Below are 26,087 nucleotides of genomic sequence, written 5' to 3' on the forward strand. Positions count from 1 at the left end.
ATCTGAGTGTCTCACCAAATCCAATCCCTGCCACTGTAGGCCTTGGGCACTGGTGCACCTTGGTCCCTCCTGTTCTCTGCCCATGGCATGTAACAGTTTAGTCCCCTGGGGGCAGTCATGCCTTGTTTTAACTCTGGTTGTGGAGCTTGGGGTGGAGGCGGCTGGGTGGTGTTTAAGGGCCTGTGATTCACAGAAGGTCAGACTGGATGATCTGTGTGTCCCTTCCAGCCTTAAACTCTGTGACTCTTTCTGTAGCTTCAAGATTTCACTTGAGGGGCACTCTCAGTTGCATGTGTTTGCATTAGCACCACAGCCATCATGCAGGGCCCACCGAGCCATCCTGTCTGCCAGTCTGTCTGTGTAGGCATTTATACCACTCCCATCACTGGTGTGTGTGAGCATCTGTGCCCGGCCCCACTTTCTGCGAGGGAACCTGAGGTCCCCACAACTGCACTTTCCTTGTCCCACTGCAGGAGTAATCTCGAAGCAACTTACAGCTTGGTGAGCGAGCGGAGGGTCGCAAAGGCCTCCGGATGAATCGACTGGATGTAATTCCAACTCAGGTCTCTGCAAAGCAAGTACCCGGCGGTGAGGGTGGCTGAGGAGAATGGTGGGGTGCCTGTGAATGGGGAAGCTATCGAGATTGGTAGGCCAAGATGTGAAACGCAGCCATTACCCATCCAAATCTCAATGTCCAAGCTCCCCTGGTTCTCACCACGCTCTGGGGAGACCTCTCTCTTACTGAGGAAGGCCAAATTCTCATCAGCCCTGAACGGATCCCCAGTAAAACCTCCTGAGTCCCCTCCACTGGCGTGTGTGTTCTCCTTTTCCTCTCCCATGTCCCTTCTTCCCTCCCCCCATCCTCCCCCAGGCTGCTGGGATTCTGGGCGTTATCATTGACTGTCCCGGGCTCTCTCTTAGCGGGGAAGCCATCCGAAATCAAGCTAGGCTAGATCCGTACCCCCTGGAGTTTTGGAATCCAGCTCTGTTAGCGCAAAGGCTGCACAGCCCCTGTCAGGGCACAAGTTGGCTGGCCCCTGAGGAAAGATTCCCCTTGGGTTTCTTTCTGCAAGTTTGGGGACTTTTGCACTGAAATACTAAACTCCGAGGTACTGACAGTTCATGGCTTCCCCATAGTGCAAAGCAGCAGGCTACTGGCCCAGATACCCTCTCCCAGGAGTGGGCAAGCAGGGCAAGCAGGGCCAGAATCTCTAGGGATTGAGTGTGCAAGTGTGTGTGAAGTGCTGGTGTGTACGCATTAGCATGCATGGTGCGAATGGATGTGGTTAGTGGGCAGTTGTGTGTCCATGTGAGTTTGGGTGTGTGTAGTTAGTACACGCGGGACATAGGGAGCGAATGTGTGTGGTGTACAGCATCTGTGTGCAGTTGGTAGGTGTAGTCAGTAGCGCATAAATGTGCGTGGTTCGGATGTGTGAGGTGTAGGTCTGTGTGTTTGTGTAGTTAGTACAGGTGTTGCATAGTGTGCGTATGTTTGTGTGTGGTTAGCATGTGAGGTGTGTATATGTTTCTGTGGGGTTAATATGTGTGGTTAGTGTACGTGATGTGTGTACGGAGGGGGTCTGTGTATTTGTGGTGCACACATACATATATTAGAGTGTGTGTTTTCTGCACCGTGCTGCATTCACTTCCATGCACTGCCATTATTTGCATGATCTGCACCCAGCCGCTGCCATGAGTTCTCTGCCTGGAGCTGGGCTCACCCATGTGCCCCTATAGCCCCGTGGTCCATTGCTTCCCCCGGGCAGGTGTTTGGGACCCAAGAACCTAGCAGTGCAAGCAAAGCTTTCAGGTCTGGGACTGCGTGAGCACCTTGCACAAACCTGGCAGTGAGCCCACGGTTCCCCTCCCCCACAACAAAGAGCCCCACGGTTTCCAGTGCCGGCGGAGCCGGAGCCGGACTCACATGGAGCGGAGGGCCACGAGCTGCCCGAAGGTGTCGGCTCTGATTTCATGGATCCTATTGTGCTGGAGGCCTCTGAAAAGACAGAGAGGCTGGCATGAGAGAGAGGATCTCTCCGGGCCCCTGGCAGCCAAAGAAAGCTTGTCAACCCTGCTCTTATTTCAAGGGGTGAGCGGGTCAGGACACAAAGCAACCCAAACCCAGCCCTCTCCCAAGTGCCACGCTGGGTGTCAGACAGCGCTCCCTTTCACGCACCCCCCCTCCACCGCACAGCAAAAGAACCGTCTGTCTGGACTTGTCAAAGGCTCTCGCGTTCTCAGCCTTTCCAAGCTGCTGCTCCTATTCCATGCGCCATCCCACCATGGAGCTTGGGTGCTCCACAGCCATGCAAAGCTTGGAGGTGGTGAGTCAGGACGCGCGCCTCGAATGGCTCTTTGCTATAGGGCTGGACAGTGACTGACCCTAGCGTGAGAGAGTGAGTGTGTGTTCACACACACGTGCAAGGAGCAGATGCAATCCAGCCCTTCGCAAAGAGCCATTCAGAGGCGCGTGCGTTGACCCACCGTCTCCAAATTCCATGCTTTGCACCCTCTTTAAGTCTCAGCCATGTGCCACGTGCAATCCCTGTCCCTGCACTCTCCTGAATGCAGAGACCACGCCCCTCTGGCAACCCAGGGCACAAGCCACCCAAGGGGGTGGGAAGGAATCAGGGCCAGGGCTGGAGCCACACTGCACCGGCTTATGGAACCATACACTCCCATGCACTCCGTGAGGTGCGATCCTTTACAGAGCACTTCTCTGCACTGCCCACAATACCAGCTAGTATTCGCAGCCCAGGCTGTCTCTAAGTCACACATTCAGAAAGGCCAGAGGAGCCATTCTGAGCATTTGCTCTGACCTGCTGCCTAATGCATATCAGAGAACCTCACCCAGGGATCCCTGCATCCAGCCCATAACTTGTGGTCGAGCTGGAGCAGTTTCTAGGTAGAGACACCCCATCTTGCTGTAAAGGCTCCAGCTGATGAAGACTGCACCAAGCCCCCTAAGGGGAATCTGGGCTTCTCAAGCAATGCCACCTGTCCTGCTGTGAGCGGTGAGTGGGCGTCCTACCCTCCCTTCCTCTTGCCTACTGAAACACATTCAAGCATCTCATCGTCAGCTGTAATGCTTTGTAGGACTCACCCTCAGCCCTCATGTCTGCCTGCTCCCCTGCCAGGTCTCTGTGCTGTTCCCGAGCATCTCTTGGTTCAGGCTGTCTGCATACTCAGGCAGACCCCATGACATCAATTACACTCAGTTTCTATTTTCAAGGTTTTCTCCCAACCATAAAGGCTAGACACATATCATTTTAAACAAAAGGTCCAATTGCGGAGCACAGCTCCGTGGCAAGTGGGTGCATTCCACTGCCAGTTCTGCAGCTGTAGAATCGCAGGATACCTGGGCCCAAGGCACATTCAATGGGATATAGGTACCTAACTCGCTTAGGCGCTTTTGAAAATCCAAACCTTAGCTACCATGGTGATAGGGGTCCTATTAATGCCATCAGCTGGAATAGATCAGGGGATGCTCAGATGGGGAATTAAACTTCGTATGAAGGTAAAGCAGAGCTCAATGCAATCAAGCCCTTCTTTCTCCTCTTGGGGCTGGGATCTCTCCAGAGAAAGCTCCTTGTGGGGTAAGTTCTTTGGGGCAGGGAGCAGCTCCTTGTTCTATGTTTGTACAGCCCCTAGCACAACGGGCCTTGGTCCATGGCTGGGGCGACTATTCCACATAATAATACGAATTCTCAGTGCTTCCCGGATGGTGCTGGGCCCTTAGCACAGCCTCTCTCTTGCTTATTTCAGGGGATTTGGGTCCAGTATTAGTGAACTGAACTTTTCACCCCCAGCATGGATTTGAGTCCTGGCAAAAGCCCGGCTGAGTTTTTATCTCCTTGGAACTGGATCTCCCACGCCTTGCTCAGTCCCTCCTCAGAGCCAGGACCACCTCACTATCACCAAGAGGGCCCCTGTCCCCGAACCAAGCTTTGAATGAAGGAATCTCTTGACTCACATTTCTTCCAGCTGCTGGCACCTGTGGAAACTGGGCAGCTCCTCGATTTGATTGTGCGAGAGTTCGCTGTGGGAAAGGAATGCCACAGACATGGCAGGAGATTAAGAGCAAAGCAAGCCATCCTGAGAGCATTCTTGGAAAGTAGATATTGCGAAGGAGGGGAGCGGACTGACCTCGGGCCGTGCAGCTGGGGAAAGCAGGAAACCCCAGCACAGAGGCATATCCGCTCAGCGCACACCTGACACTTGGCACTGATTTCCTCGTTCATTTCCTTGCATTATGCATGGATTGCTCAATGGCTCACCGGCTAACCCAGCCCCAGCACAGCTCCATCAATCCCAGCCACACGCGAGCCACTTCTACCGCTGGGGATTGGCTTTTCTTGAGGGGAAGGGCTGCGCAGCTCTCCCCACCCAGCCCCCGCCACAGGGACTTGTGCATGTCAAGGCTCCCCTCCTGCCCCTGTGGATGGATGAGCACTGCAGATGCACTTTCAGAGGCCAGGCGACATGTTAGCTCACAGGGTAGTCGGGCTGGTGATGGTGCCTGTTCTCCTCCCTGGCACTGCACGTGCACCGAGCTGCACCACTGGCCTGATCCTGGTTTTTAGCCCTTCTCTTGGAAGACGCCATGTTCAGTGGTTCATTACAGCCAGTGCAGGACGTTCCTGCCTGTCAGCTGCAGCTCCCCCATCCCAGGATGTCATTCAAAACATGATCCCCCCCCAAGTCCTTGCTGTGCCATCTGTGCCCCACACTGCACCAGTGAGCAAGTGTTTGTCCACAACTTTGGGGGGAGGGATAGCTCAGTGGTTTGAGGATGGGCCTGCTAAACCCAGAGTTGGGAGTTCAATCCCTGAGCGGGCCATTTAGGGATCTGCAGCAAAAATTGGGGATTGGTCCTGCTTTGAGCAGGGGGCTGGACTAGATACCTCCTGAGGTCCCTTCCAACCCTGATAGTCTATAAACCTCCCAACCCCCCCGCACAACTGTTAGTCCTTATACTTTGTATTTCTATGGCACCATCCAGCCCAGAATCTGAAAGCACTTTACAAACATTAACTATGCCTCCTGTGAGCTACTGTCCCCACTGTACAGGTGGGGAAACTGAGGCATAGAGTGATGAAGTGACTTGCCCAGGGATGTACAGTCAGTGAGAGAGCCAGGCACAAAGTCCCTGAGTCCTGACTCCTAGCAGGTTCAATTCTTACTTCAGCCACAGGCTTCCAGTGTGACCTTGGGGCAGTCCTAGAATCATAGAATCATAGAATATCAGGGTTGGAAGGGACCTCAGGAGGTTATCTAATCCCACCCCCTGCTCAAAGCAGGACCAACCCCATCTAAATCATCCCAGCCAGGGCTTTGTCAAGCCTGACCTTAAAAACCTCTACGGAAGGAGATTCCACCACCTCCCTAGGGAACCCATTCCAGTGCTTCACCACCCTCCAACTGAAAAAGTTTTCCTAAAGAGTCACTTAGATGGGGCCTCAGTTCCCGATCTGTACAATGGGGCTAATACCGCTGTCCTGCGTCACAGGGATGTGTGACGATAAATACATTAAAGATTGTGAGGTGCTCAGATACCACGGCGATGGGGGCCAGAGAAGTACCTTAGAGAGAGATCTAGTCTCCTGCTTTAACCACTAGACAACGCTACCACGCCACACAGACATTGACCCTTGCTTTTGCCTGACCTGCGATCACTATAAAAAAGGTGTATTTTTAACAGCCATTCTGTCTCCCATCAATAATGAATCGAATTAACGGCCTGAGGCCGAGAAAAGGCACAAGGGAAAATATGAGAGAAAGAGGCAAAACCATCCAGTTCACAGAGGAGAGGAAAGCATGACTGGTAAAGCAGGTCAAAAAAATTCCATCCAAACAGTTTTTCAACTGAAAGTGCGGTTTTGACTAAATGAAAATTTTCACAAAAAGTCTCTGCTTTCCATGGAAAATTTGGAACCCTTTTTTTCAAAAAAATAAATCCCCAAATACCCGAAGACTGAAACAATTTGGCCAAAACCTAATTTTTTTGATTTCGAATTGCTACCCCGGTGCCTCCTGGAAGTCTGAGGTCAATTGCCTGATGCTCCCATTCTCCTCTGTGATCTGTGTTCCCCTGCCAGACTAGGTCTCCCGGAGCTCACCCTAGCCAGGGTCTCCCAGGATACACCAGCGACTCAACAAGAAAGGAGACCAGGGTGCATCATGGAAAATGTAGTCTGGCCGAAGAGACCGGCCCATAGAGGAGAACAGCATCAGCACTACAGTCCCATGTGGCACCTCGGCAGCATTTCCAAATCAAATTTTAATTATTTTTTTTTGTCAACCTTTTTTCCACTGAATATGTTCAGTTTTCAATTTTTTTGCCAAAAAGTTGACATTTTCCATGGGGAAAAAAAAAACCACTTTCCAACCAGCTCTGGCCATGCTGACTTGGTAGCACTTCGCACCCACTCCACTCTGCCCTGACACTGGGGCGAATAGCACACAAAGCCGCAGAGCAGAGAGACGTCAATCCCAGCGGGTGTCTTATTAGCTAATGTCCCGGAGCCCAGAGCTGCCTCACTGGGCGCTGTGCTGGGATCAGACAAGCAAACCAAAGAATGGGGCAGTGAAATCTGGTGGAGAAGCGCGTGAGTTACTCACAGGACTCGGAGGCTGGGCAGCTGCTGGCACATTCCTCTGGGAAGCAAACGGATCCCTGCCCGGGTCAAGGTCCTGGGGGCGTGAAGGAGACAGAAGGGGCTACTGAGAAGCTGGCATGCAGAGAGCCCAGCCCTCGCTGAGGGAGGACAGAGCAAATGAAAGAGCAAAGCACATGGTGAGAAATTAAAGGTGACTTGGTAAGAGGGAGGAAGGACCCTGCACTGGGCTGGGGGAAGGGAGGGACGAGTTTAACATGCCCCGTGGCTCATGGATTGCTTGGTTCTACACCTAATCTGCCAATGGGCTTCTCCTTGGAGACTGTGGAAGGGGAATGTGCTGGTCCCACAGACATCCCCAGAGCACCCTCCATCCGGGGATCAGGGCCGTGCACTGCCATTGGGGTTGGTAGTGGGGGAATCTGAGGCCCTGCAGAAACGGTGGGAGGTTCTGCAGTGTCAGCAGGGTCTCTGTCCGTGGAGCTCTCCGATCTGCCGCAGACCCCCCTTCCCTGGGGGAATGACGTGGTAGCGCTGGGACTGAACGGTTGGTGCGGGATATGATTTCTGGAGGACCATGTGAGTAGCTGGCTTTACAGACCAAGTCGGGGGGAGGTAGCGAGCCAGAGACCACAGTGGCAAAGAGACACGTGGAGGGCAAAGGTGGGGGACTCCAGGAGAAGCTATGGGTAGCAGCCGCAGAGAGGAGCCTCCAGGATAGGCAGTGGAGTTTCCCATGGTGTCTAAGACCCTGCACTGCAGAGCTTGGTAAACGCTCTCTCCTCCAAGCCCATGCCCAAGCCTGGAAGGAACACCACGAGGAACGTGGAAGAGGGCGACTTCCCACTCACAGAATTTCTAGGCTGGTGGTTCCTTTAAGGTCTGGGAATTCTCTGATGTCTGTTGCTCCGTTCAGTGACCTGCAGAGAAGGATGGACAAGCTCAGGGGGGGTCGTATGGAAGATGGGCAGAGCAAACTGGAAGGAGCGAGGGCAGGTGCTGGAGCTTCCAAATCCCCCCTTCTCCCAAAAGCTTTGGCAGCTGACAAGTGGTGGCCCAGGCCTAGCTAGGAAGGTGGGAAGCACTGCCACGCCTGACGATACCTCTCCCAGGAGCGTGCCACGGCTGGCTGGGGTGTGGAGCAGGGCACCGATGCATTGAACCAGGGACTCAGGCGTTTACTCCCCAGGAAACTTGGCAGGGTCCCACCCACCCCCTCCAAACCCTGACATTCTTGGCAAATTGCTTCCAACAAAAACAAAATGATGGTAGCCTCCAAGCTCCCCGGTGCCTTTATCCCAGGGAGCTAAAGAACGCTGCGTGGTTCTTGTTAGAAGTTATTTTATTAGCTGGAGCATATAACTATGCACCCAGTGGCTTTATGAGGCTTGTAAAGAGAGCACGTTTGAGGTTACCTCTGCCACGGGCCCATCTGCCGTGCACCAACGGAGGAGGACTGGCTGCAAAACACCCCATATGCAGGCCTGGCTGGTCAAGAAGATGCACCACACAATGGCAAGTGGCGCCGAGGAGATGCAGGCTAATGCCTGTCAGTGTGTTTCCAGTTGTGACACACTGCTATGGCAATGCATTACTGTGTGTCTGTTCTGTGAGCCGCTGTCCCCGTGAAACCTCTGCCTGGCAGCATGGTATTGCCAGGGCCGGGCAGTGCTGCATAGTGGTGTGAGACTCGGCACACGGAGAATGCAGCAAGTTAAGGAGCATCTGCGGCTCAAGCGGGGGCGTGGCAGGAAGCACACCGATGTCTGGTGAGTGGGATGGTTCTCCAGAGAGGTGCAGGGACACCGCAGAGTCCTGGGGGGCTAGCACCCAGGCCCTGCCATGCTTGCAGTGAGAAAGGAGGCCCCTCTCAGAACTGTTGCTCTGAGCGACTGTGGACACCTGGGTCATTAACATGGGCCATGCAGAGCTCTGCCAAGATCCCCTGGTGAAGGTACTTCCAGACACGAGGGCTTGGACGGCAAAGGGGGATGGAAGACGCTCAGTCTGCTGGCCCCGGAGGCTTGGATTGCCAGTTGCGTTACCTCTCTAAGGACCTGAGGGATGAACTTACAGAGTGTGCAGCTTTGACAAGAACTGGAATGCGGACTGTCCAACAAACTGGATGGGATTGTCATAAAAATGGCTGCAAAGGAGACAAATACCCAGCTTAGGTTACCCTGTGCGGACTGGAGGAGATGCTAGTGTTAGTCCAAAGCAGCGGAAGCGACTAGGAATGAGCTGTGCAAGAGATTCTGGCATCCTCGTGGTGAGCCCACCTGCTCCAGATCATTCCTGCCTATGCTACAGGCTCCAACCCAGGCTGGGCATTGAAGGGAGGCCCCGGGGCAAGTGCTCTGCAGCCCTGGCTTTGCCTGCTGGGCTGCAGGTGCCTCCATGAAGTCCCATCACTGCTCTGAGCCACGACTGGAAGGCGCATGACGCAATAGAGCTGCTCCCCTGTTAAACCAAACTGCTGCACATGCCGCGTAGAACGGGGCTGAGGGTCGCGTTGTTTGGCTCTGATTGTATTTTCCCATCCCTCAGAGCGGAGCAGTGCCCCGTGTCACCCGCTGTCCCCTCCACCGCCAGAAGGTGGGATTCCCCCGTGCGACGTACAGCATCAGCCCGGCAGAGCTTCCACCAATTCATCGCCAAAAGTGTGGTGGGGAAACCAGAGGGAGGAAGTGCCTGGAAAACCTGCAGGGTAGGACGGGAGTGGTGCCGGCATCCCTCTGCATCCTACCCATGGGCCTTCAGACCCTGCTGGGTCTGGGGTGGTGATCGTGGCCTGCTGAACTGGCTTGGCTCAGCTCTCCCTAGCCGCGTCCCAGGCTCGCAGCTACAGCTATCACAAACAAGTTCCAAGCACGGGCTCTAAGCATCACCGTGGGCTAACATCGGGGCAGGCGTGGAGAAACCCCTCCACCGCTGTGTGTTACACACAGCAATACCAATGCTGTATAAATGATCTGTTCATCTCTCCTCCTCTCTAAGGGCTTCATGTGAGACTGGAGCCATCAGAGCTGGGGTTGGTGGGACACATGGGAAAAAGAGGGGGTCAGAGGACAGGAGGGAGGGGGAGGCATAGCTCAGTGGTTTGATCATTGACCTGCTAAACCCAGGTTGTGAGCTCAGTCCTTGAGGGGGCCATTTAGGGATCTGGGGCAAAAACTGGGGACTGGTCCTGCTTTGAGCAGGGGGTTGGACTACATGACCTCCTGAGGTCTCTTCCAACCCTGATATTCTATGAGGGGAAGAACTAAGAGACAAACCTTCATCTTACATTAGGGTCCTTCTTTCATCACATCCCACCCTCCCCAGCACATGCATGTCAGATTACGACCCTGGGAAATGATGGAGATCCCCTGTACAGAATGAAGTAGGAAAGCTGGTTCACATTGCTTACATGGTTTGGAGTAAAGGATTCCCAACAAATGCCTTCTCTGGAATAGCCTTTATGTTGTTGTTATGGAAGCCCCTGTTGGAAGAGAAAGGCCAGGATGTGACTGGGTCAGAAGATGGGAAAGGAAACCCCCTTAAAAGAGGTAGAGGATTTGAAACACAGAGGGGATGCACAGAGTTATAGATTCTGAGGCCAGAAGGGACCATTGCGATCATCTCACCTGACATAGGTCAGAGAACGTCCCTACTATGATCCCTAGAGCAGAGCTTTTAGAAAAACACCCCATCTCGATTTAAAAATGGCCGCTGATGGAGACTCCACTCTGACCCTTAGGATGGGATCAGAGCCTTAGGCATGGTCCACTCTTAAAATTAGATTGACCTCACTGTGCCGCTCAGGGTTGTGCAAAATTTTGCACCGAGTGCTGGTTGTGTAGCCGCGGCTAGCTGATGGAAGAATTCTTCTGTCAGCTGAGCTACCCCCTTCTCGGGGAGGGGGATTAGCTACATCAAGGGAAAACCCCTTCTGTTAACGCAGGGTGCTCCAGGGGCCCAGCTGTAGCGCCGTAGTGCAGACTCACCCGTGGACTCTGTCTCACGCATAATGCCACTGACACGAATGTAGAAGGCGCATCATCGACCGCCCTGCTCCATCAGACCTAGGGCCTGATTGGCCTAGCCCTGCTCAGGTTGAGTAGCATGGCATGCCAGGAATAGCACCACTGAAGTCAGTGGGATTACTCCTGGATCAAGGGGGCTGTTAAATATAGGGAAGAGTGTCCGATTCTGGGAGCACAATGAAAGGAATGGGCCCATTTTATGCCACCGTATCTAGCCAAGGATTTTAGGTTTTTTAAAAAGTCTCACCATTACGTCTGTCCAACTTTTAACTACGTTTGCAGCCTGTTTGTGGGACAGCTGGCTTGATGCAGGGCTGGCCATAGCACTTCCTGGCCATGCCCAGGAAATGGTTTGCCTCCCACCTTGTCACAGATTGGATCAAGCCCAGGAGAGACCCCTGTGATCCTCCGCTCTGCCCTCCAGCTTAACGCAAGCCAGAGACGCCCACCCAAGGAGTCCTGTGCTGAGCCCAGCGTTGTGTGGCAGAGCTACAGCAGATCATCGAGAAGGAAACAGCCCCTGAGCGATGGTCAATCCACACATCCCTCGGGAACCCGTTTCAATGGTTAATTCCCCCTAGGTGCCTCTTGTTTCCACTCTGATTTCAGCTTCCAGCTGTTGGCTTCAGCTCTGCCTTTGGGTCTACTATGAGAGATCTTCTTCCTACCCAGGGACTTCTTCTTCCTCCAGCCAACCAAAAAACCCTCTGTCTCCCACCCACCCCTTCCTCAAAATACTAACGGGGCTGCCTCTTGTCCCCATGCCTGCACTCTACATCACCACGAATGAGCGGCACAGCCTCAGGGTCGATAAATAACCAGGGAGCCCCAGCTCCCTGCAAAATGGGCTTGTCCCTGTCTCAGGGCCCATCCCTGGCACTTGCAGGGACAATAGTTCTGCGCCCTTGTGGAGCCACTGACCAGCTAAGCTGGTGACCCTGCCAGCAGGCTGGGGCGAGCGCATACACTCCCCTTGTCCTGCCGGCCAGTGATGTGGCCACCATGGCCTCCCTGAAGCCACTCAGCGAGCAGCCCCTCTCGCCGGCCCTCCCACACATTGGCAGGTATATGTGCAGATAGTGAGTCTGGGCATGGGTGTGACTGGTGCGGCCGAGAGGGGGCTGGCATAGCAGAGGGGCACTAGACTGTCACAGGGGAAGACAAAGAACGGAGCGGGCGACATAGAGCAGGAGTAGGCGTGGCAGGAGGAGAGTGCGGGCGAGGTGGGGGTGGAAGGTGCTTGGGGTAAGAGGGAGGAGAAAGGGAGGAAAAGGAAAAAAGGGGACAATCTCACAGATCACGCTGATGGGAGGAACAGGCCACCGCACCCTGCCACGGCTCTCGGCAGCCAAAGGTCGCTCCCAGGCCTGGTGCTGAGAGGGGCAGACACAAGCATGTGATAGGCTACACAGGCGAGGTGTGTGTCCAAACAGCACAGGAAGGACCCTCGTTGTATGTTAATCGGGGATGGGCCATACTGATCCTTCCCCCGGACCCGCCAGTCAGAGGGGAGCAAGCCACGAGAAGGGTCCCATGTGCGGTGTAGACACCCAGAGTCTGCGGGTGCTAGAGGAGGCTGTTGGTGCTGCTGGGGCTGAGAATAGCCTTATAAGCACCAGGCTAACTCCATGGGTACGCTGCCTCTATGGGCCCGATCCTGGGGGTGGACGTCAGTGAGAGTTGGGACTCTAAACAAGTCTCAGTGGGTGAGTTGCACAGTGGGGGTCAGTCACAACAGCTTAGGGTCTGATCCAAACCCTACTGATGTCAACGGCAGCATCTCCCACTGACAGGAGGTCCTGTAAGGGATGATCTGGTGGTTCCTTCTGGCCCTAAACTCTATGGCTGTAATGGGCTTTGGCTCGGGTCCTTAGCCAGGCCTACCAGGAGGCCGAGGCCAGTCAGCGCTGGGGAGCTGCGAGGTCGGGGGGAGTGCACCTCCTCGTCTCCCGGCTCCATGTGGGCTCTCCTTGGTGGTTCCCCCACCCTGCATTCTGCCAGAGGCCACATCTGTTTAAACCCATCACCGCTGGCCAGCTGGTGTCACGACTTCTAGAAATGCTCTTTCCACGCTAATGAGGCCCCGTGAGGCATGTGTTGCCACGGTGGGGTGGAATGAGCTATTTTAATGGGGATCACAGAGACGGTAGGGAGGAGTTTGGAGGCTGCTCTCCCCAGCTCAGGCCATGCGTGGCCCTTTATGGGTTACTATCTTGTCGAGAATTCAGTTGGAATGCAGTAAATAAGAAATCTCACAGCTCCTGCAGCCGGCCTAGCGTCCTGATGGCTACCGGGAATTCCAGCAGCTTGTTATAGTTCAGGTCCCTGAAAGAAAGAGAGGGAAAGCAGTCATTAAGGCCGCTGTAGGAGCTCAGCGGAGCATGTCCGTGCTCTGAAGGGATGGAAACTTGGTTATTAAGCATCAGAGATGGCTGTTTCCAGCTGTGCCGATCCAGCCACCAATGTCTGGAAACAACACACATTCCTGCCACAGGAATATTCCCAGCTAGGGGCATTGTCAGGCATGGGCCAGACCGGGCTCTGGCTGCCTAGAAGATGTGACTGTCTGGAATCCTCAGCCTCCCACCCCCGACCCCACAACAGTCCTCAGCGTTGGCCCGAGTTGGACTGATTCACTATCTTCACTGTGTCCGCCCTGCACCCTGGAGTCTCACTCTCACATACTATTGTAGTTATAGACATTTGCCGCATGCCCTGGGGGGGCCACATCTGAGCATGTTTACAAAAACAAGATACAAACAGCAGCTGCCGTTCCATGGGCCTCGGGGAAGGGCCACCGCTCTGATCCCCATCTCCCAGCCACCAAATGTGGCATGCAAGAAGGAGGAGGGGATTCCAGAACAGGGGGCCGTCCAGCGGGAACGCTCTGCCGCTCGTCCCCAGGTGCTCAGCCCGGCTAGCTGTAGCTGCCCTGATGGAGCAGGTTCTGGGCATTAACTCCTGATGTTCATGCTTTTGGGACAGGGATTGGAAATCCTGGGCTGAATGTGGAGGTGATGCACAAGGTTTGGGTGGGGGGGTTAGACTCCTGGGGAGCTACTGACACTTGGTGTGCACAGGAGGGGAAGTCAGTGTAACTGGCTCGCAGAGGCGCTAGATGGAACTTACAGCAGGGGGGTGGTTTCCTTTAGCTAGCACCTTCCTACATCCTCCGGTTAGCTGCTCATCTTGCTACGCTCTTCCGACCCTCTCATCACGTGAGATGCCCCATCTTACCCTCCCTGGGCACCCGAGTGGCAGTTTGAGTGGTGATGTGGGAGGGAGAGATGCAGGTTAAATGGTGGCCGGCGGTTAAGACTCTAATGGGGTCTGAACTGGTGTTGCACATGTTGGGGGGAAGGACTAAGGTATAGTCACACCAGCTTAGTGGCTGATCCAACTCTACTGACATCAATGGAGAGTCCTGCATTGACTTCAATGGGCTTTGGCTCACTTAGACTCAGATCCATTTCAGACATCTTCTGGGGACCCCTCTACGAGTCTGTCCTGTCCCACCCATGCCAGGTCCATGCCCTGTTCCAACTCCCTGCTGAAGCTGGGGTTGCCTCAATCACAATAGGAAGAGAGTGGGGGTTGGGGTGGCTAGCAAAGGTGCCGAAGACAGGAGCAGATTCTGCCTCTGGAGAGGGGAGTCTGTCCTAGCATTTCAACTCTGGCAATGGGGCTTCAATGCAGTTGATACTCTCCATGGAGACGCAGCTCCACCTTGAGATGGTACAGTCCAGTCCTACTGATCCCTTATGGGCCAGGGCACCAAGAGACCGCGCTGAAGGTCGCACTTAGCATTGCAAGGCATGCATATCACGGCACTCCTTTCTGCGGGCAGGTAACTCAGTGAATTTTAAGAGGTGAATCCCTTGGAACATTAGAGGAATTACTGGCTCCTGCAGATTACTGTGTAATTACGCTTAATCGTTCCCAAAGTAATTACATCGAACCTGGATTGTGGGTTACAAGACAAAAAGAACCATGAATTTACAGCAATGAGATGGTATTTGCTGCCTAATTACCTGCTAACTCCCACCCTCTGGGTCCTCACTGGGTAATTACCCTCTAATTCTCCCCTGTCCCCGCCCCTACATAGTAATTACCCCATAATTCTCCTCTGAGCCCCACCCCTACATGATAATTACCCTGTAACTCCCCCCTGTCCCCGCCCCTACATGGTAATTACCCTGTAACTCCCCCCTGGCCCTGCCCCTACCTGGTAATTCCCTGTCCCAATCTAGGATATCTGGCCAGCTTGTACTTGTGACAGTGACATTGCTGCCAAGCCTGACTCAGTGACATGGAAAAGAAAGGAATGAAAATAGCCTAAAAATTCCCTAATCCTGGCATCCTCATCCCTTCCTACAGGACACACGGCTGTCTCTGCTGCCTGTAGGCTGACCAGAAGTCCCGTTTTAAAGGGACAGTCCCTGGGGACTTTTTCTTATACAGGCGCCTATTACCGCCCACCCCCTTTCCTGTTTTTTCGCAGTTGCTATCTGGTCACCCTAGCTGCCTGAGACAATCAAGGGCCTGTGGTTGGGCTAATGCTTTCCACCTTCTTGTCATGTTTACAAGTCTATCCTGAGCTGCATGGGTGGGGATCCAACTGGACTCCCTGAAAGCTACCTACATGAACCAAGGGGAGGCTACACATGACGATGCTATCCCTAAGTCTGAACCACACTGGGTCAATTAAGAGAGCTCCCTTGTCAATGAAGGATGGGTTGGTTTGACCCATTAAAGCCGGGCATTGAGCTCATGGGTCAGTATGTGTAACGGGTCAGTTTCTCCATCACGTCTGCTCCAGGTAATCTGTCCAGGATTAAGTGGGCTGACTCTGCTGCTCATACAACTTGTTATTGGGGGTGGGGGGGAAGCATTACCTGTTATCCGACCCATGGTACTTCGCTGGCCTCTATCACCAGAGTATCTGAGCACCTCAGAGTCATTATATTTACCCTCACACAGCCCCGTGCAGCAGGGCTACTGTCACCATTGCACATACAGCGAAACTGAGGCCCAGAGCGGCAAAGGGGCTTGCCCAAGGTCACATAGGACGTCTATGGCCCAGCAGGCACTGGAACCCAAGTCTCCCAAATTCTATGCTAGTGCTCTAGCCAGCGGACAGCCTACCACTCTCATTTAAACAGTTTCAGTCAACCAATAAGGGAGCTGAGCCAATACCATGTGGCTTATGTGGCCAATCACATATCATGGAAAACAAATAGGGAGGGGTTCCCCACTGGGCAACAGACAGCACAAGGCTGAGCCACCGCTTCAGTCCTGCTCCAGCCTTTGCAGGTCCTAAGTGGTGGCTAAGCCCCTGCACAGGGGTGAGTTTCACCCCCATGAGCAGCTGGTATGTTTATGAGCAGTCCACAGGAGGAAAACGCTTCCCAGCAGAAACCAGGCTTGGCTCCCGGATGAGTCACTAGCAGAAAAAAGCACCTCAATTCACAGCCAATATCATTTGCAAGGAATAATTCAACAAGCTCTAATATTTGCTCCCTCTCTTGCTCTGAAATTGCATTTCCTTTCCAATATATTTCCCTCTCAGGCAGACTATTACACAGGCTCCCTTCTCTTTCATCAGCAGACTAAACATTTTGTTTGCACATCAGTGTGTCTGCAAGTATGTACAGGAATCGTTCCTCCTGAATAAATACACCCTTTCTTCCCAGCACTGCAGGCATCTCCGGACTCCCCTGTCAATACTTGGCAGATACAGGGTGTATTGTATTCAGCAGATACCTCTGGGTGGACGAGCCACCCCTGTACTCTGCCATGTATTGTGCTGTGTGGGAAGCTGAAGCAGACCCAGGTGCAATTGTGTTGTTCAGACCCAGGTGCAATTGTGTTGTCTGACTGGTGGTAACCCTGGGCTGTCTGGGAGAGACGCTGGACTTTTCTAAAGGATCCTGCTAACTTTTGCCCCAGTGTTTCCCAAGAGCCTCCACCCTGGAAGAAGAAACCAATTGCATCTGCCTGCAGCTCTGCTATGGGGTGTTAGCGGCCTGCCCATCTCGATGTATATGTCACCCTCGCCCCTCTGGCTGGTCCATCTCTGGGATGCACCCCACTCTGGAAAACACTGATCTACACTGAGTTCCCATCTCAATTTAGTGAGACCAATAAGCAGAGAGTTATTTTCACCTCCAGGAGTCTCCCCCGCCACGTGGGGCCCGTTCCCCAAATCCTTACTCAGGCATGGGTCATGCCTTACTTGCCTAAAAAGAGCCCACCTGTAACTACTGAGAAAAATCTCTAGACTTGACCTTCAGAGAGAAGGTCCCTGGCATGGGAAACCCTGGCTGTGCTCTTGTAGGGCAAACCAGCATCCCCACTCCCCCTTGCTGGGAGTGCTGATGGGTAAGACGACGATTTACTCATGGGTATTTTTAGTAAAAGTCACGGACAAGTCACGGGCAAGAAACAGAAAATCATGACCCATGGCCTGTCCATGACTTTTACCATAAATGCCCCTTGAATCTTGGTTGGGGGAGCTCTGGGCAGTCTGGAGTCAGCCACACTGGCCACTGCAGAAGTCACAGAGGTCGCAGGACGTCATGGAACCCGAGACTTCCGCGACCCCTGTGACCAACACAGAGCCCTACTGATGGGACGCCGATGACCTACAACGAAGGCATGAATCATATTGGCAAGAGCATTGGCCAAAGAGGACAGGTACTTCCCAGATTCCTCAGCTCAGGAGCTGCAGCAGTGATGAGCCGCGCAGGAGGGAGACAATGCTGAATATTCAGCGACGCTAATTCTGCGAAGACACGGTAGGAGATCTGTCTTCATAAAGATAAGACCAGCATCTGGGGGTCAATTCCATCCCAGGTGTAACACCGCTGCCTTTGTTCCGGGGATAAATTTGGCCCATCCTGTCTTACCTGTCTTGGTTTTCCTGTGGGTGACAGAACTTGAATTCTTCTCTTGGTTTGTCTTTTGGAAAAGATGGACTGGGTGCAGCTAGGGGGAAAGCCTGGCTCTAGGGGAAGTCAGTAGGCATTTCAGCATTGACTTCAGTGGGGACTCGGTGTCACCCACAGAGTCTTTAGACTTGAAGAGGCCCTTTTTGTGGAGCCAGGATTGGGCAAAGACACTCAAGGAAGTCACGCCTGGCTACAGCACTGGGGCCTTCCCAGCTTTAATCTTCCAGGGATGCTGAGCTGTGCCTCTAAGAGGTACAGAACAGAACTTACAGCCCGAGGGGAAGGGAGTGTTTGGGGGGTGGGGGAGAGGAGGGCTGTTGAAGGTACAGGGGCCACCCCCAGGGTCACCGGCATCTCCACAGTGCTGTGTGCCATGACCTCACCCCCAGCCCCACACCAGGCTTGTGAAGGGAGCCTCAGAGGGCAGCATTGTTATGGTTTCCTTCCGTTGTGCCCATGCTGGGGGGAATCTTCCCGTGGCTGGATTCAGAGATTTTAGGGCCCCTTTATGCTCCTCCGGCCCTGTTATGTGGTGTAAAGAGAGCAGAGAAGGGAATCTCAGCCATGTTTTCTAAAAACTGATGGAAATGTAGTTCCTCCACTCTGAGCTCAGGTACTCAGGTACCATGATGATGAGTTCAGAATAGAGACAAGAGACAGACAGAGAGATGGATGGGGTGTATGGGGATAGATAGATAGATAAATGTGGTGTATGGGGATAGATAGATAGATAGATAGATGTGGCGTATGGGAAGAGTGAGAGAGCGATCTTGTCCTAGAGTGACTGATAACAACCGTGTCATATGAAAAAACTTTATAAAACACCTTGTGAATTTGTTTTCCTCCCTCAGTATTTAAAATTTGTTCAGAAGGGTTAATAATTAGTTCTCTAAAGTTTTTTCTCATCTTCACAGCATTGGGTTCGGTCCCTGCAAAGACATGGGGAAGGCTGCAAAAGCCCATGCTTGCCACCAGGTGGCACTGTACTACAGCTGGGTGCTGCCATGGTGACCTGGGTTGGCCAAAGCCTCCCCCTTGCTCAGGGGAGGGAGAAGTGAGCCAGATCTGCATTCAGCATCTGTGCATCGTCCATTGCATGAGCTGGGAGCTCTCTGCTGGATGGTGGGAGGCTTTCTCCTTCCAGCCCCCAGCTGGGAAAGGGGATACCATGCCCACCCTGTCTGATGGGAAGATGCCGACACACCATCCTTTTCCCATCTTCCCCAGCACCATACGAGTTGAGCTCCACGTAAGGAATAAATGATACAGGCCTGACAGGAGGGTGTTTTGTCCACGATCAAGGACTTTACAGAGCCAAATTGGCCGGCCAAGTGTTTTGGGGAATGGTGTGCAAGAGACATTATAATAAAAATACCATTTCTCTTCGCCGAGCTCCAAGACACCAGCTCCAGACACCACAATTGGACTTTTAAGGTGATCATGTCTGCTCCTTTAGTTACAATCAAAACCGCTTAAAGTCACCCCCCCAACCGCCAACCCCGGCCTCCGCTGGAGCCATAGCGTGCTGGGTGGGACACTATTTATTACTCATTTTATAGAGTGCCTCTAGCTTCATATTTGCAAGATCTCAACCAACCCTGTTTACTTAGAAATAAAAGCAAATTGACATCAGCGCAGCCCTTATGTCAGACAGTAACTGCCAGGGCGACTTGAAACTGACGATGCGCAGCCTGGAACTATTAATCACTTAAAACAGGCCAGAAAAAGAGGAGGGGGGAAACAAGATAAGTGCAACTCAATTTTCTGCCTGTTACAGGCTATTAGTGGTTCCACAAAGAAAACCCAAACCAAAAATTATATGGAACTATAAATTCTTCCCTAAGCCACAAAACACCAGAGATTTGCAGCTTATACACCTGCTGGGGGAATAAGGTTAGAACCTGGAGGTAAGATGTTTGCTGGTGATTTCAGTCCCCCTGCAAAGTCCGAGATGTCATTCGAACTCCCCAGGAGTCTCCTCAGCAGACCAGATACTTGATTCGTGCGACACCAGGCACGCCTCAAGGGAGTTATGGCAGTGTGTGCATCCAATTGGCAGCTAACCAGACTGCGGGAAAATTGGGTTACCGGTGGTGCTTGCGGCACTGGTTATGGTGAGCAAATCAAGCATCACTAATTCATAGATTTAAAGCCTGAAGGGCCCATTATGATCATCTGCATAGCACAGGTGAGAGAATCTCACCTGCATCAAGCCCATAGCTTCCGGCTGAGCTTTTAGAGAGAGACACCCAATCCTGATTTCAAGAGTGAATAATAAGGAAGATTAGGATGCCAGCGCGGGTGGTCTGCCCACACCCCATTCTGGCAAGCATCAGCAAGGCTATGCTGATACAGTGCAGAGATAGTCAGTTCCACTGCTCCATAGGCTTTAGAAAAACACAAGGGGTCCCTTCAAAATGCCAAGGCACTACAGCTCCTTGTTACAACGGGACAAACACTGCGCTGACTGCAGGGTCAGGGCCTATGCTCATTTCACAGGGGCCACCAAACCAACAACTCATGACAGCAACTTTGGGTCGCAAGCGGCCACAGCTGGAGTTGAACTGGCAACCTGAAAGTAGCTCATTCCTGGACCATCCAGTCCCATTAAGCCATATTAAATTACCAGCAATGATGATGATTTCATATTTATGTTGTGGTAGCATCTAGAGGCCGCAGCTAGTTTGGGCCCCATGGTGCTGGGTGGTGAGCATAAGAACATAAGAACGGCCAGACTGGGTCAGACCAAAGGTCCATCTAGCCCAGTATCCTGTCTGCCGACAGTGGCCAATGCCAGATGCCCCAGAGGGAATGAACAGAACAGGTAATCATCAAGTGATCCACCCCGTCTCCCATTCCCAGCTTCTGGCAAACAGAGGCTAGGGACACCATCCCTGCCCATCCTGGCTCATAGCCACAGATGGACCTGTCCTCCATGAACGTATCTCGTTCTTTTTTGGAACTTGCTGGCTAAAGGACAAGATACAACAGGTGCGTGAGATAAACCCAGCGGGTCAGGGTCGGAAATAGGGTAAAATAAAAAATAGCCCGTTGCCAGGTCACAACAGGGGTGGGGGGTGGGGGGTGGAACAGCGATCACAGCCCTCCCCTGCTGAGCCATTACTGAAGTCTTACATGGGCACTGGGGAAGAGGTGAATTTATCCCCCATTGGCACAAACAAAGGCTTGGTGCTGCACAAGACACAGAATGAAGACAGCACTGGGAGGCGCTTTAGCATGTGCCGTCTGGTCTGGCTCCCTGCTTGTGGAAGAAGCGAGTCTCCAGGGGGGTGGAGAATGGAACTGGCTGTTTCTCACCTGTGCAAATGCCTTTCCCTCTATGCAGAACACAGCAAACCCCTGGCAGAGAAAGCACCCACCGTCTGGCCTTGGGGGAAACTGGTCAGAGCTCCCCAGAGCCAGCTTTTTGGCTAGCACAGAGCATTTCTTCCATCCAGGCATTTTTTCTTACCAGCCTTGCATGGAAACAGCCCCATCTTTGCCTCGCATAGAGTGTTTGAATCACTATCCAGGGGTTTACACAGGATTGAAACTTATACTGGAGGGGGAAGGCATCTGTCTGGAGCTCCTGCCTTATACATCTCCAGCTGCCAGTCCCTCTCCATCAGGGCTCTGTTCCCTATTTAGAGATGTAGCAGTGCCCAGAATGTGTCTGCTCCAACCAGTGTTTCTGTCTCTTCTGTAACAGATGAAGGTACGGAATTAAATATGTTTTCAATTCCAACTGCTTTATTTAACAAGCTGGACATAAGCCTTTGAGAGGCAGGCTCTCGTGGGGGGTCCCGGAGACACAAGCACATAGCACTTACAAGACACAAAGGAAATTGATTGCAAAGCACAAAGCAATGGGGACCGCAGTGATTCAGCTCGCAGACTGCTGCACTCTGCCATCCAGAGGGGCGTGGGCTCAAAGCCCGATGGACAGTTGGTCATTTGTGAAATGAGTTAGGGGCCATGGGGGCTCTAACAAACCCCTGTTTGGGCAAATTGCTAAAGAGCTGCACCCTGCACTCTGCTCAGGAGAGGAAGATCAGGGCTGCTCGGCAGTGGGGGGCTGCGGGTTGGGATTGAGGGGCACCGGTAGAGCTGGTGGGAGTGCATGCAGAACCCTGAGCTAGAGGGGGCTGTGGGGCAGGACTGAGACACTGGCAGATCGGTGCATGAAGAGCCCAGGACTAGGCTAGCAGGGGGCTGTGATTCACGACTGAGGGGCACTGGCAGAGTTGTGTGTGTGGGGAACCCAGGCCAGGGAGAGCAGAGGGGGCTGCAGCGTGGGACTGGGGGACGTGGGCAGAGTTGCGGGGTAGGGAGGCAAGACTGGAGTAGCAGGGGGATTGAAGCTTAGGAGCGAGGTGCGTGGGCAGAGCTGCGTGTGCAATGGGAGATGCATGGTGGAACCTGTCTGCCCACAGCCTGCCTCTCTCTGGTGCTTCTCTAGCCTGCGCTGACTCTTCCTCCCTTTCATGGGCACCAATTCACGCTCACATCTTCTGGGAACAGAGGGCTCATTCCTCCAGCGCGAGCAGCTGCCCTGACTCAGCCGCTCGTTGGCAGGCAGCGCCGAGGCCATCAGCCCGCGCAGGGCTGGAGGGGAATTCCAGGAAGATGAAGCACGGGGGACAAGGAGCCATGTCAGAGCAGCTCTGAGAGCGAAGGGCGTCTTTGGGGAGGTTGCTGGCCTTAGTCCAGTCGTTATGAGAAGATCAGCAGCTGGAGAGCTGGAGGGCTGGGACAGGGTAACGCTGGGGGATGGATGGAGTAATACTGGGGAGCTGGGGATGAAGGGATGGGGCAATGCTGGGGAGTTGGGGGGATGGGACAGAGGGTCACACTGGGGAGCTGGCAGTGGGACAGGATGGGGTTTCTCCAGACCAAAGGGGGAAAGACATAGCAATGAGGGTGAGCAGTTACCCCTTGGGATGGGGATCATCATCCCGAACCCTGCCATGGAACATCTCCACCAGCAGGAGCAGCTCAGGGTGGAACATGCGACCCAGTGGGCCAAGCTTACTGTCTCCAGCGCTGCTTGTGCCCTGCGGGGTTCTCCTTGCTCCCAGTCCCCAAATATTGCATCTGCCTTGGGGGCAAATTCCAGATCAAAATGAAACCAGGGCGTAGCTCAGCTCCCTCTGCTGTGTTGTCCCAACACAACGGGGACAAGGGGCCTCACCAAAGATCCCGAGGCAGGAGGGTCAACGGCCCTTGATCAGCGAAGCCAGAGGCTCAGGTTGTGCCCCCAGATACGTGCACACACCAGGCCGGAAGCAAAGGACCCATGGAAATCAGAGACGGGTCAGGTGGCCCGCTGGGCAGGAGCGCTCCCGATGCTACAGTGCATTCTCCAGTTGGCTTCCCTGGCTCCCACTCTCGTTATTCATGGTTATTTACACAGCCCCCAGTCTGCTGTGCCTGGAAGACAGTGGCCCTGAAGACTCACCCTGTACCAGTGGAAGGGAACTCCCTCACAGATGGCCTGTCTCCCTGACTCCGCTTGCATTTCCCCTTTCTCTGTCACCCTGTGCCCGCATACTGCCTTGCTGCTAACAACCCCTCTCCAGCTGCACCCACAGCTGAGCAGATCACTAAGCAAAAGTCTTTGTCAGGGTCCACGGGCGGTGAGTGCTTCACTTTTCTGGGTGCCCAAATTGAGAGGCCCTCCAGGGCTGATTGTCAGGAAGCGCTGAGCTCCCACAGCTCAACCTGGACCGGAGGAGGGCGCTCGGCACCTCTGAAAATGAGGCAGGATGTGTCTCAAGTTGGGGTTGTGACAGATCTGTCATTAACGTGCAATAGCCTAGAGAAACCTTACAGGCTTTTGCCCTAAGAAGACATGTGCTTGCAAAGGATGCACTGTGTGGTGACTTATAAGTGGCACAATTACATTGTGTACCAGGGCAGAAGTGAAGTAGACCTGCTTAGGCCGACTGTCTTTTGCAGGGAATAACCCAGAGAAGGCAGGGAACTCTTTAGCTTAGAGATACCCTGGTCAGAAGGGAGAGAGCCGTTGGTCTCCACTGCAGAGAGCTGGGCGCAGCCCACAGATTTTGACTGCTTGTCACAGGGATCTTGACTGTGCAGCGGACGCTCTAGTGCTTGACAAACTAGGCAGCTGCTTGGGGTGGCAGGTTTCTGGGAGAAGCAATTTTGTTTTTGAATGCTCTGCCGGCGGGATGGAGGGGAGAGTGAGAGAGCTGCTAATAAGTGCTGGGAAAAATAGTGACTGAGAGGTCAGCGCATGCTCCCCACTGCTACATGATGAAAATCCGCCCATGCCCAGGTACCAGGGCATGGAGGGTTAGGCACACCGAAGTTTTGCAGACTGTCTAGAGCTGCATCTGCTGACTGTGCACGGCCCAGGGGTCCCGTCTGTGCACGGCCCAGGGGTCCCGATGGTGCACAGCCCAGGGATTCCAAATGTGTGTGGCCCAGGGATCCCCATACACCACTGGGGAAGGCAAATTCTGCACTAGTGCCTGGGCATCCTTTGGCAAAAGGCTTCTCCCAGACAGCGACAAGTGCCCCATGTTCCTGAAAGGGTTAAGCCAACCCTGGCCGGGGGCGGGGGGCGAGGGAGGGGGTCTCAGCTGGAAGATTCCCAGCTTCCTCCCTCCTGCTTTCGTGGCCCAAGGCACAGTCCCCCCACCCCACAGAAAATCTAAACATTCAGTGACATCAGTAGGTTCCAGCCCTGCTCTCTGCGTTTCCAAAGCCTGTCTAATTACCCACATAATGGGAGCAGTGCGTTGTGAAAGCCTGTGGTGAGGGCACTTCCTGTGAGGCAAGGTTAGGCAGATCTGACGCCTGGGGCCAGTGGGTTTGGGATCAGCCCTTTCGGGAGACGTTTTTAATTGATGAATGTTTTGGTTTTTTTTAAAAATAAGGCTTTTAAACAAGGAAAGGTTTGTTCCCTCCAAGTGATTTATCTCCCGTCTGTGATTAGAGGAGGAAGTGTCACAGACTGGAGAGCTGCAGAGATGGGGAACAAGCAGGTCACCCCAGGCAGGTGGGATGAAGCCTGATCTCAAGGCATTGTGTACACTGCCCCGTTGACTGCTCCAACGCACTGGAGAGGCACACACAAGCCCCCGGCTGTAGGGGTGCTGTATTCTCCAAATCGCTGAGGAGTCCTGGATCCAGGAAAGACCTCAGCATCCTGGAGCTCGCATGGAGGCAGTGGTGGTATGGTCAGGCCTGGGGACGGGGCAGGAATGGGGAAGCTACTCAATGGATGACTCTCCGTGGCCTTCTATGGATGGGTGAAGGGAGAGCCCCACCACCAGTCCTGCAAAGCCCTGCACGGTCCATGCTATGGGTGATGGGAAGTGTGCTTCAACAAGGGACCGGCCTGTGTGTGTACATGAGGGCAGGGAATGTGCATGTGTTGGTGTGTGTGTATGGGGATGCACAGGATGTGTGTGAGTGTGGTGTGTGTGATGTATAAGGTGGGTGTGCATGTGTTGGGGTTCGCGGACGTGTGTCTGTAAGGGGCATCAGAGAGCAGCTCAGGCCAAAGGCGTAGCTGTTGGTCACGTTCCCTTTTAGCTATCTTCCAAGGCCTGGGGACTGCTCCTCCTTCCCCAGCTCTGCAGGGGGCTGCTATCTCCACCCACAGGCCTTCAGGGTGCAGTAGGCTAGGGGCTGCTGCCTCCCCCAGTTTTACCACAGTTGGTGGGGGTGGGAGGGCAGGAGACACTGATACCAGATCCTGGTACCAGTCCCTCTACCCCAGCCACGGCTCGGACGCTCCCCAGGCTGCTCCGGAGGCGTCAGGGAGGACTGTCGCTTATTTTCTACCTTTCCCTCCAGTGATTTAGCTGCAGGATCCGCAGAAGCCAGTGAGATCATAGCAGAAACGCTCCGAATCCTGCCCCTGAGCAAGCCCCCCACATAGAGATGCTGGATGTCTATGCCAAAGGGCAGGAAAGGAGCAGCCATAAATCCACCACTCACTCACCTCCCTGCAGGGAGGGTCCTTCTTCACTTCTCCCTCCCCTGTCACTTTATCCCCCTCCTCTCTATTCAGGTCTCCTGAGGTCCCTAAGCTGGGCCCGTCACCCTGGTATCTGAACCCCTTCCAGAGCCTCTCCCAGCTACCCAGAATAGCTCATCCCACACCACACCAGTCACTGCCTTTTCCCCCATTCTGCCTCTGGTTTTCTTGCCTCTCCTTTGTCTGGAAGGGGCCTCCCCTCCCCCTCTTCGCTCCCCTCCTTTCCCCGCATTCCTGCGAATCCATGCCCCATCTCTGCTCTTCCTGCCCTCTTTGTTCCCTGCAGCCCCGTCTCTCTACGCCCCGGGCACTGACTGCTCCCCAGCCTTCTTCACCCTCCTCTCGCTCATGTCAGTTCTGTAGCCCTTCGATAGTGCTCTGCAAACACCCATTAGTCCCTCACCGCCTCCCCCCTCAGGTAGATCAGGGACTAGTGGTACCGTCCCCATACTAGAGAGGGGGAACGGAGAACTATCCTTCCTTC

The 26,087-nt window shown here is 53.8% G+C and overlaps 1 protein-coding gene across 4 annotated transcripts in view; it reads right to left on the bottom strand.

Moving 5' to 3' along the window:
* Positions 1-26,087, bottom strand: part of LGR6 (leucine rich repeat containing G protein-coupled receptor 6) — a 203,159-nt gene that overhangs the window by 20,804 nt on the left and 156,268 nt on the right. For 3 of the 4 annotated variants that reach the window (XM_074936146.1, XM_074936144.1, XM_074936143.1), the window contains 8 exons: positions 12,899-12,967; positions 10,027-10,098; positions 8,692-8,763; positions 7,469-7,537; positions 6,622-6,693; positions 3,974-4,039; positions 1,925-1,996; positions 496-567 (listed from right to left, as the gene is read on the bottom strand). In XM_074936146.1, coding sequence (XP_074792247.1) covers positions 496-567; positions 1,925-1,996; positions 3,974-4,039; positions 6,622-6,693; positions 7,469-7,537; positions 8,692-8,763; positions 10,027-10,098; positions 12,899-12,967 — 564 coding nt within the window. The remainder of the gene's footprint in view (positions 1-495; positions 568-1,924; positions 1,997-3,973; positions 4,040-6,621; positions 6,694-7,468; positions 7,538-8,691; positions 8,764-10,026; positions 10,099-12,898; positions 12,968-26,087) is intronic. The other variant, XM_074936145.1, reaches the window with a different exon arrangement.

This window comes from Natator depressus, chromosome 21, assembly GCF_965152275.1.
Source record: "Natator depressus isolate rNatDep1 chromosome 21, rNatDep2.hap1, whole genome shotgun sequence".
NCBI classification, from domain to species: Eukaryota; Metazoa; Chordata; order Testudines; family Cheloniidae; genus Natator; species Natator depressus.